Source organism: Procambarus clarkii, chromosome 49, assembly GCF_040958095.1.
Source record: "Procambarus clarkii isolate CNS0578487 chromosome 49, FALCON_Pclarkii_2.0, whole genome shotgun sequence".
NCBI lineage: Eukaryota > Metazoa > Arthropoda > Malacostraca > Decapoda > Cambaridae > Procambarus > Procambarus clarkii.
This window is the reverse complement of record NC_091198.1, coordinates 4,311,833-4,323,450: the sequence shown is the minus strand read 5'-3', so window position 1 is coordinate 4,323,450 and position 11,618 is coordinate 4,311,833. Positions and strand designations below refer to the sequence as shown.

At 41.6% G+C, this 11,618-nt stretch overlaps 1 protein-coding gene across 1 annotated transcript in view; it reads right to left on the bottom strand.

Annotated features, from left to right (window-relative positions):
* The window catches only part of LOC123763366 (putative uncharacterized protein DDB_G0271606), a 36,103-nt gene extending 25,562 nt beyond the window's left edge, over positions 1-10,541 (bottom strand). The window contains exons 1-2 of the mRNA XM_069302890.1: positions 10,508-10,541; positions 9,802-9,964 (exon numbers count right to left, since the gene is read on the bottom strand). Coding sequence (XP_069158991.1) covers positions 9,802-9,964; positions 10,508-10,541 — 197 coding nt within the window. The remainder of the gene's footprint in view (positions 1-9,801; positions 9,965-10,507) is intronic.
* Positions 10,542-11,618: the final 1,077 nt, after the last annotated feature.

The following is an 11,618-nucleotide window of genomic DNA, read 5'->3' as shown; positions in this document are numbered from 1 at the left end:
ACGTCGACGTTTCGGTCCGTTCTGGACCATTCTCAAGTCGATTATGAATGGTCCTGGACTGGAGAATGGTCTATGACGGACCGAAACGTCATCGTCCCTTCACTTTCTAGTGTGTGGTTTGGTCAACATATTTCAGCCACGTTATTGTGACTCCTCCTCTGTTTGTGCATTGTTTTTGATAATTAAGCTGGAGATCTCTGGGGGATATCTATACAATGAGAGCAACTTGTTCTACAAAGAACGTCGTATTTCGCTCGTATGCGTTTTCTGTTTTGGGTCCTCTGGTGGGTTAAGAGAGAACACGTTAAATTGACCGTTTTCTTGACGTTGGGAAACCTTAGGAGGACGGGCTAAAGAGAGAATGTCTGTTTGTCTGTCTGTTCAAAGCTGGAGGCCACACGGAAGGGGTTAGCCTCATACAAATTGGCAGAGCCGGGAGTGGTCTGAGGTACGGAATGAACATAGGCTGCTCGCCAGAATTCAAAAGGGAACAGCGTGCCGGGGCCAAAAAAAACACGACAATTTTACGCCCCTGCCCGCCTCCTAAATATTTTCAAAGCAAAGTTTTGAGCAAAAAAGAAGTTCCCATATAGTAATGTGCATTGTTATTCACTGATCTCCCGAAAATAACAGAAAGTTCCTGCTGACAATAATTTGCCCGTACTGGCATAAAACACACAATTCTTCCACAGCTTTAAAGGCTTCTCAAGCTACGAGCATGTACCTAGTATGGGGCAACAATTCTTTTGTTCAGTATTTCACCCAACGTTTCTCTGGATCACGTATGCACTAGACAATTACATATTTTATAAGAGAAAAAGAGTTTGACAGACATATATAGAGTGACAGGCAAATAGAGAGACAGGGAGACAGACAGACATAGAGACAAAGAGACAGACACTGACAAAAACAGAGAGATAGAGGCAAAGAGACAGGGACAGAGAGGCAGAGACAGAGCCAGACAGTAGATGAAGAGAGGGATAGATAGATAGATTGATAGGACATATGGATAGATTGACAGATGGCCAGATGGGTAGATTAACAGATGGCCAGATGGGTAGATATATTGACGGCCAGATGGGTAGATATATAGATTGATGGGCAGATGAACAGATAGACTGATGGACAGATGGATAGACAGATTGATGGATAGACAGAAAGACTGATGAATAGAAAGATAGACTAAAGGAGAGATAGATTGATGGACATACAGATAGATAAACTAATGGTGAAATATATAGAGAGATGTATAGATAGAAGACAGAGGGATTGATAAATATATGGATAAATGATAGATGGATAGATGATAGATAGATGAACAAAGGGATAAATATATGGATGAATAAGAAGGAGATAAATGGATGGATAGAGGGGAAAAATAGCTGTATATATATTGATAGAAAATGGAAACAGCGGGACGAGACCTCATGGCTCCAGCTAGATAGACGAACCCTCAAAACCAGCAGCCCCACAGTCCTACCAACCAAGCCACGAGCACCCACAATAAGGGAGGACCCCGTGCAGAGACATGGTGTCCATCTGGGATTGTCTGCCTCCACTGGAGGTACCTAACAATTGAGGATGGCTGGGATACTCTGTGAGAGGCTGGGATACTCTGTGAGAGGCTGGGATACTCTGTGGGAGGCTGGGATATTCTGTGAGAGGCTGGGATATTCTGTGAGAGGCTGGGATATTCTGTGGGAGGCTGGGATATTCTGTGAGAGGCTGGGATATTCTGTGAGAGGCTGGGATATTCTGTGAGAGGCTGGGATATTCTGTGAGAGGTTGGGATACTTTGTGAGAGGCTGGGATACTCTGTGAGAGGCTGGGATACTCTGTGAGAGGCTGGGATACTCTGTGAGAGGCTGGGATACTCTACGAGAGGTTGGGATACTCTGTGGGAGGCTGGGATACTCTGTGAGAGGTTGGGATACCCTGTGAGAGGTCGGGATACTCTGTGAGAGGCTGGTATACTCTGTGAGAGGCTGGGATGCTCTGTGAGAGGTTGGGATATTCTGTGAGAGGTCGGGATACTCTGTGAGAGGTCGGGATACTCTGTGAGAGGCTGGTATACTCTGTGAGAGGCTGGGATGCTCTGTGAGAGGTTGGGATACTCTGTGAGAGGCTGGGATGCTTTGTGAGTGGCTGGGATGCTCTGTGAGAGGCTGGGATACTCTGTGAGAGGCTGGGATACTCTGTGAGAGGCTGGGATACTCTGTGGGAGGCTGGGATACTCTGTGGGATACTAGGATACTCTGTGGGAGGCTGGGATACTCTGTGGGAGGCTGGGATACTCTGGGAGAGGCTGGAAGAGGCTGGGATACTCTGGGAGTATCCCAGAATATATATATATATATATATATATATATATATATATATATATATATATATATATATATATATATATATATATATATATATATATATTATTAAATATGACCGAAAAAGTAAGATTAATAATTCTAACACGAATTTTCTCAATCTTTCGTACATTTCGTTTCACTGTTGGAGGTAAATAAAAAATCAATTCTCCAAAATTCATTTTTATTTCTAGTCTGACGCGACACGAGCGCGTTTCGTAAAACTTATTACATTTTCAAAGACTTTAGTTCACAAATACACAACTGAATAGAACTTACATATCTCCGATTTTATATCTACATTTGAGTGAGGTGGAAGGGGTGATGTGGCATTAACACAAGACAGAACAAGATGTGGTATTAATAGGGTATTAATTTCATCAACACAAGACAGAACAAGAGTATTAATAGGGTATTAATTTCATCAACACAAGACAGAACACGAAACAATGGATATTGAATAGAAGTGTTTGTAGAAAGCTTTCTAAAATCGGAGATACGTAAATTCTATTCAGTTGTGTATTTGTGAACTAAAGTCTTTGAAAATGTAATAAGTTTTACGAAACGCGCTCGTGTCGCGTCAGACTAGAAATAAAAATGAATTTTGGAGAATTGATTTTTGATTTACCTCCAACAGTGAAACGAAATGTACGAAAGATTGAGAAAATTCGTGTTAGAATTATTAATCTTACTTTTTCGGTCATATTTAATAATATATGTCTACAGGAAAGACTGCTACCAAAATATACTAATATATATATATATATATATATATATATATATATATATATATATATATATATATATATATATATATATATATGCGAACAAGCCTGAACAAGTCTATATATATATATATATATATATATATATATATATATATATATATATATATATATATATATATATATATATATATATATATATATATAGACTGAAGATATATTGACTCACGGAAGGCTGGGAGACACGTGCTGGCGTTCGGTCATGGTGTCAGTTAACGACTGGGATAGTTACTGACCTCCTCCGGCAGTCATTGGGATAGTTAATACCTAACAAGCTGTCGGGTCGTTTGACATTCTGATACCTATCTGATGACCCTTATAATGATCCCGTGACTGAGTGGTATTGCCTGTTTGACCTTGATCGTGGCTCTGATTGGCTCCCCACCGAGACCAATTTGTATACTGTCCAGGAGGTGTGGGAGGTTGGATGTGGGGGGGATGGGGGGAGGGGGAGTGGGAGTGATTGGCTGGGAGACGGGGGGGGGGGGGGGAGTGGGAGTGATTGGCTGGGAGACGGGGGGGGGGAGTGGGAGTAATTGGCTGGTAAAGGACGGGTCCCAGAATACTGCTGTCATATTCTACTTGTTCATATATCGAGGTATATTTTCCCAATCCTCCAGTCCTCCAGTCAATCAGCCCTAGGGTCCAACAGTCCAACAGTCCAACAGTCTTTGGTCTCAACCCTATAATCAATATTCATGCTCTGAAAGAGTGAGGCGGGATTCTTGAAGGTAATTCTCAAGCGACAGGTCAGATCTTAAGTCCTTAACTAATGCTCAATCAACGGAACAGATATAACTACTGAAAGTACGGCTCATGGGTCAGATCAATTCTGAGTGGCCGGACTAATCCTCTCTCCATTGACAATTTTTGTTCAAATTATCTTGTGTTGATATGACATTTATCTAAAGTTTACAAGTTCAACCGACAGGTGTCATCTCAATCGACGGTGTACAAGCTCATTCGATACAAAAATTTGCACCCAAAATTTGAACCCCCTAAATCATTATCTATATTTGAGTTTACATTAATCCTGAATATAAATTCATCATGAATTCATCCTGAATTCTCGGCTAAAGTATACTTGCTAGTTGGTCATAGTTGGTGGGGCTTTAATTATTATCGGCTGGTTGATAGAGTCTGGGTGTTTAACTGATCAGTAAACTGTGTACAGGTTTACGTTGATGGTGCACAATTCAGTCTATCGTGTACAAGTGAGTAGACGATGTCAATCGGCACTTTACAGCTCAGTTGATGGATAAAGTCTAAGATGGCAAAGGCCTGCAAGTTGTACAAAGTATGTACATTATGCATACAATGTACAAACATTGTACAATGTATGTATATTACATGTACATAATGCATACATACATTGTACAATGTATATACATTATGCATACAATGTACATTATATCTGTATTATTATGAATTGTTGGTAAAATCTATGTATGTACATTATATAGACAAATAATGTTCTGCCCTGCATTGTAGAATGCAGCCTGCGACTTTAAACCGGTGAGTTAGTTTATCAACAAACTCTAAAATAGTTATTTCTAAGTTATAAAACACCAATAACAGTAGTTTAACGTGAAGACAGCAGTGATTACTGATCAGTTATAAACAGCAATGCTAACCGCTAACTATGTAATGTATGGAAGGATTGTAACGACGAGGTGATGGAACAGACACTACCCTTGACAGCGGTGCCTGACAGCTGAGTGGACAGAGCTTCGGATTCGTAGTCCTGAGGATCCGGATTCGATCCCCGGTGGAAACGGAGAAAAATGAGCAAAATGTTTTTTTGACCCTGATGTCCCTGTTACCTAGCAGTAAATAGGTACCTGGAAGTAAGACAGCGGATAAGGCCTGCTTTCTAGGAGGAGGGGGGGTGTGTAACAAAATGGAGGCCTGGTCGAGGACCGGGCCGCGGGGGCGCTAAGCCCCGAAATCATCTTAAGATAACCCCGCATTCCATCAGAGATCGAACGCCCGTCCTACAAGTAGAGTGGCGGCTTATAGCTGTTCAAACAAATTCATTTAGATAGCTGATAAATGTGAGATATCAGCTGAATAACATAAAGAGAATGGTGAAAATTTCTTAGAAAGCAGTGAACATTGCTCAGACACCAGTGAATACGACTTAATGATAAATGTTTCGTGAATAACACTTAACGTGAAGAAAGCATCGAAACTGATTATTGTGAAGAAAACAGAGAATCCTGTTTAACGTGAAAATAGCAATAATATATATGTATATATATATATATATATATATATATATATATATATATATATATATATATATATATATATATATATATATATATATATATATATATATTTATATATATATATATATATATATATATATATATATATATATATATATATATATATATATATATATATATATATATATATATATATATATATTTATATATATATGATAACAGATGTTACACACCAATAACAGTGGTTATTGATGTCCTTAAAACAGCAATAGTTATCGATGTCCTGCAGATAATATGAAGGTAGAACAGCGGAAACATTTTATAAACGATGATTTAAAAATAACAGTGAACTCCGAGAAATATTTTAGTTAGTTTTACATAGAATGAAAAACATTAACAGATATCAGTGTCAAAATAATTTTTGTATACAATAGTTTGTTGGTGACTGTTAGTACTGTAATTTGTGAAAGAGTACTCAACATATAAATGTCAATTATGAGCACTCATGGACTCCTCTGAATAAATTATTCCGGCTTAATCAACCAGGCTGTGATTCATATGTCAGGCTGCGAGGAGCCGCGACTATCAGCTTGTTTGACCAGACGACCAACCGGGAGGCCTGGTCGGAGACCGGGTCGCGGGGCGGTTGATCCCCGGAAGCTACACAAGCTAGCACAAGGCAGGTAGGTCTTGAGGATTGCAGGAATGCAATATTCCCTGATAACACATAACTATTGAGACCACTAAATATTATTTGAAAATAGATTGAAACACAATTTATGGAAATCACGTTCGCTTCTGTAACAGCCGAAAGAATCATCGGCAGTTACTTAACTATCCCGTGAAATCATTAAGTACCGAAACATTGCCTGTTGATAGCATCGCTTCGCTAAGCATCAAACACACACGTGAGAAACAATGCAACCAATTAATTCATTTCCACACACCTCTTCCAGACACAATGCCCTCTCCTTGCATCACTTCAGGTCCCTGAAAAGCTTAGCCGAGCCAAAGACCATAACTAGTGGCGTCATCTTAACGCCAATATCTCACGTCAGAGGTCGGGACTCTGGGTATGGCGTCGGATACCTCACATAATTCCTTGCTCGGACACAGCTCTAGATGGGGGCACTGATAACGGCAAGATACTAATATGCGGTTGATAAGGGGCAACGGCAAAGGCGTTGATACAACCACGATAGCACAATTTAAGTTAATACAGGCACGAATATGGTAATGGTAAATGGGTGTGAAAGGGGTGACGAAGGCACCTTTTCTTTTCCTTTACTAGCTGCCCAATCAGGCACAGGCAAGCCACCACGACTCCTGATAATCTGTCATAATATCTCACTGGCAGCTGGTGACTGCAGCCCGGGCTTTATAGAGTCTTCCTGGGCTTTATAAAGCCTTGGCTGAGAGAGGATGAAAGGGTAACCCCCCAATGCTCCCTCTTGTAATTAAGTGTCGCTATTTGTTAATGATATTGTAAGGCTTTTTGGTGAGGGACAGCTACGTTCCTCAGTGAGAAGTCTCCTCTCTCTCCTTAGTGCGGAGAGATAGGTGAGCAGGGGAAGATTATGGACTGAAGATTTCTGTGGGAAGATTATATACTACAGTGTACTTGGGAAGATTATATACTACAGTGTACTTGGGAAGATTATATACTACAGTGTACCGTTTGAGTATTATGTACTTGAGTCTAATGGTAAAAATTATGTTCTTCGGTGTGTTAAGGGAAGATTATGTATTTTTGTGCACATATGATTATATATATAAGTGTACAGGTGGATGATTATATACTAAAGTGTATAGGTGGGCGAATATAAATACTTAAATGTACAGGTGTATGATTATATATAATGTTGACCAAACCACACACTAGAAGATGAAGAGACGACGACGTTTCGCACTGTTAGCACTGTGCGAAAGTACATTAGCACACTACTAGCACTGTGCTCTGCCTTCCCTTCATATCTCAACTCAAAACTCTTACTAATACCCTTCGTCCTCTTGACATAAATCTCGCCTTTCGACAAACTAACACACTTCGAACAATTCTGATTCACACTTCTCTTCCTGCTTCTAATGCTATTGGTGTCTTCTCTATTTCCTGTTCGTCTTGCCCTCTCCAATACTTTGGGGAAACTGGCTATATACTTAATGACAGGTTTAAGGAGCAAAAAAAGATGAGTTAAGTCTGCAGACACAAACAATGCTTTCTTCTGATGTATTTGGGATTCTAATCATCCTTTTGATTGGTCTTCCTCTAAAATAATCTTTCCTGACTGTACTCTTCACAGACGCCGTCTTGTTGAATCGGCTCTGATACACAACATGCTCAACATGAGCCTTAGTCCTGGCTATGTTGCTGTTGACTCTTCTCTTTCACAGTATATACTCAAATGTTCAGAACTCTCATAACAAATGTGACCTAACGTATGCCTACCCATACACTTTTCTTTTTCATTTTTATGTCTTTTCCTTTCGCTTCTTTTTCTTACGTTCCCAGTCTTACTCCTATTATTACTCCCTTTATTACACCTATCCCTTCCATATCTTTCGCTTAGCTAGTTAGTAGTAGTTATAATTAGTTAGTAGTTAGTAACAGTTGATTGACAGTTGAGAGGCGGGCCGAAAAAGCAGAGCTCAATCTCCGCAAGCACAACTAGGTGAATATTCACACACACACACACACACACACACACACACACACACACACACACACACACACACACACACACACACACACACACACACACACACCTCTCAACTTTTTCAGTGTCAGAGTAGTTAACGGATGGAATGCATTAGGCAGTGATGTGGTGGAGGCTGACTCCATACACAGTTTCAAATGTAGATATGATAGAGCCCAGTAGGCTCAGGAATCTGTACACCAGTTGATTGACATGTTGAGAGGCGGGACCAAAGAGCTAAAGCCCCTCAAGCACAAATATGTAAATAGAAATAGGTGAGTACACACACACACACTCGAACACACTCACACAACCGTAATTTTGGATCTAGTTAATTAATCAATTGGCGGCTCCTATTCCACGGAATAACCAATAGGGTGAGGCCTGTTAACGCCTGTTAACTCTCTCGCCCTATTGGTGAGAGAGTTAACAGGCGTGATCTCTCTCAGCCTGTTAACGGGAGTCAGAAGCGTCTATCACCTCCTGTGCCCACCTGTGTAACAGAGAACGTGAAGAACTAATCAACAATCTTCGAAAAACCTTACGAGGCGCTTATGTAGCAATATTATTTCTGCTGCGTCAAAGATATATGTGCAGACCAAAGTGAAATACAATACGTGCCAGGACAATACAACAACAACAAAATACAATCATGAGGCGAGATAAAAATCCGTCGGAACGGAGCTTACACTAGTGATAAATCACCGAAAATGAAGCAGTTTAAGCGTTCGGACCGCCCATTGGTCGACACCACAGGAAGGGTGAGATCGTGGATGCTGATTGGCGGTGATGAATGAGCTCCTTCCACGATTTACATACATTTTGACACGTGATTGGCTGAGGGTATTTTAGGGAGATTTGTTGATAACCACTGTGCGCATAGGCTGTATTCCAGCGTCGAGGGGTTGTTAAGGCCCCAAGGACAGCACTTAGACCGCACACACACACGTAGTCCTTCAGTGTGGTGAAGGGCAGCACACTTCCAGCCACTTAGGGTTTAATTCCCGTAGTCTATCCTCATAGCTCATGCCCCTTAGTTCGGGCACTACTCTGGTGGTAAGGCTCCTCGGAGCAGTCAATAACGTGCATGACTCACACACACACACACACACACACACACACACACACACACACACACACACACACACACACACACACACACACAACCAAAGCTACTACACAGTCACATCAGGAGGAAGACAACAGTGAAGGAACAGGTGATGAAACTTAGGGTCGGCGAGGACAGGTACACAGAGAATGACAAAGAGGTGTGTGAAGAACTCAATAAAAGGTTCCAGGAGGTCTTTACAATATAACAGGGAGATGTCACGGCGCTAGAAGAGGTGGCAGCAAACCAGGTGACCTTGGATAGGTTCGAAATTACAAGAGATTAGGTCATTAAGCACCTATTAGAGCTGGATGGGAGAAAAGCTGTTGGTCCGGATGGAATCTAGCCATGGGTATTGAAAGAGTGTGCAGGAGCACTTTGCTTACCACTCTCCATAGTGTATAGTAGGTCACTGGAAACGGGAGACCTACCAGAAATATGGAAGACTGCTAATGTAGTACCAATATACAAAAAGGGTGACAGACAAGAGGCACTGAACTACAGGCCAGTGTCCTTAACTTGTATACCATGCAAGGTGATGGAGAAGGTGAATCATGCCCGCACCCACCAAGCACGTAGATCATCCCCTCACCCACCAGGCTCGTAGATCATCCCCTCACCCACCAAGCGTGTGGATCACACTGCAACAAGGGCGCCCTTGACGGTGACCAGATCTCTAACACCTCGACCCTCAGTACCTTGAGAGGCGTGGCCCTTAACGCCCCTCGCTCACTCAAGGCCTTCACTCCCACCGTGTCTGATTGCGCCCCGTGGCCACAGATGGGGGCTATAATTATCAACTTAGCCAAGGAGCACTTAGATGAAGGGGAATTTCATGGTGGATGCTGAGGGGTAAGCTGAGGGGGGAGTGTGTCGTTATAGATGGGTGCTGCCGAAGCTGTTTGTCAAGTGGTCGAGGTGTGATACCTGGCCAGGTACTGTACCTGGGGGAAGGCTGAAGGGTTGAGTGGCTCTTAGTAACCTTGTTTGGTGATAGTCTCATTATGATGGGCTTTAACCGTTGTTGTTTATGATTTTTTTCAGGATCTGTGTCTGTCTGTCTCTGTCTCTGTCTCTCTCTCTCTCTCTCTCTCTCTCTCTCTCTCTCTCTCTCTCTCTCTCTCTCTCTCTCTCTCTCTCTCTCTCTCTCTCTCTCTCTCCTGAGGCCTCAGTAGGATTAATATTGACACACCCAATAAAACAATAACAATAAGCTGTTAGTCAACATCAACTCAAACCAATAATGACACAAGAAATTGATGTAGTTAATGCTTATGCCAACTAGGCACCAAAGCCATCGTGTAATTGGTCGACATCATTTCACACTTACCAACGTGAAGAGCGAACTTGCTCCAAATTCGCATCATCCTAAGAATGAATGATCGCTGATGACATGATGTTCTTGAGAATAACAGCTAGCATGAGAATGTTGATGCCTGAGCATCAACTCTTGTGTCGGCCTCTTGTGTGGGCTCTTGGTGTCGCGGCTGCCGACTTCTGTATTTTCTTTGAAGTTGGGTGAGATGGGAATCTTGAGAAACTTCGATTTGTAAATAACATCTCTCCGGTGTTGGGGCTTTGGTGTACTGACCAGTCCAGCCACAACGGGTCAACAACAGAGATGAGTATTCTAGCCATCACGGCTGCCGTAAAGGTGTGAGAAACGTCTTACGGCTGTAATTTGTCTTGGCTGCCATGCATGCGAGGCTCCACACATTGCTCTTCGTGGTCATTAGAAAGTCAAATTCCATCCCCAAGATGCCAAGTTCATCAGTGAGCACTAGATTTTCCCACTTATTCGTATGCCAGTCCCATGATCAATGTAATATTATCTAGTTATGATTATGGCCAGTGTTTCCTCTGCAGCGAATTCAACCCTATTTATTTTATTAATAATGTTGTACACTTTATTATGCAAGGATACAGGTATATAGCTGATTATCTACCTATCTGATTATCTAGACATCTACTCAAGGGAGGAATCTGCATAAAAATTCCATTAATGAATCTAGTAGCAGCCGGTATTTCCTTGGAATGGGTTAAGGTTATGGTGCGGTCATTAGCATAGGCTAGAGCCATGCGAACAACGTGATCATTAGAGTAAACTCTTGTCAATAAGGGACAAAGGACACTACCCAGTAGTACTCATGTGCCAACTGAGTGGTGTTAAGATCCAGTTCCATTAAAGACTTCAGTTCTCGTCTGGTTTTTAATGTAGTCCCCACATAAATTGTAGAATGGAATTTAAGATACAAATTGATTGCAGAATAGCAGTTACAATGTCCAGTGCAATAACAGGTGGATTCATTTAGTGGATGATACCATTTAATGCAAAGATTCAACAAGAGATCAGCAACAGGACCACCTTCCTTGGAACCAAATTGTCGACTATACACAGTAACCGTTGAGGATCACAAAATGTTGTCTTTTGTGGTGAGTTT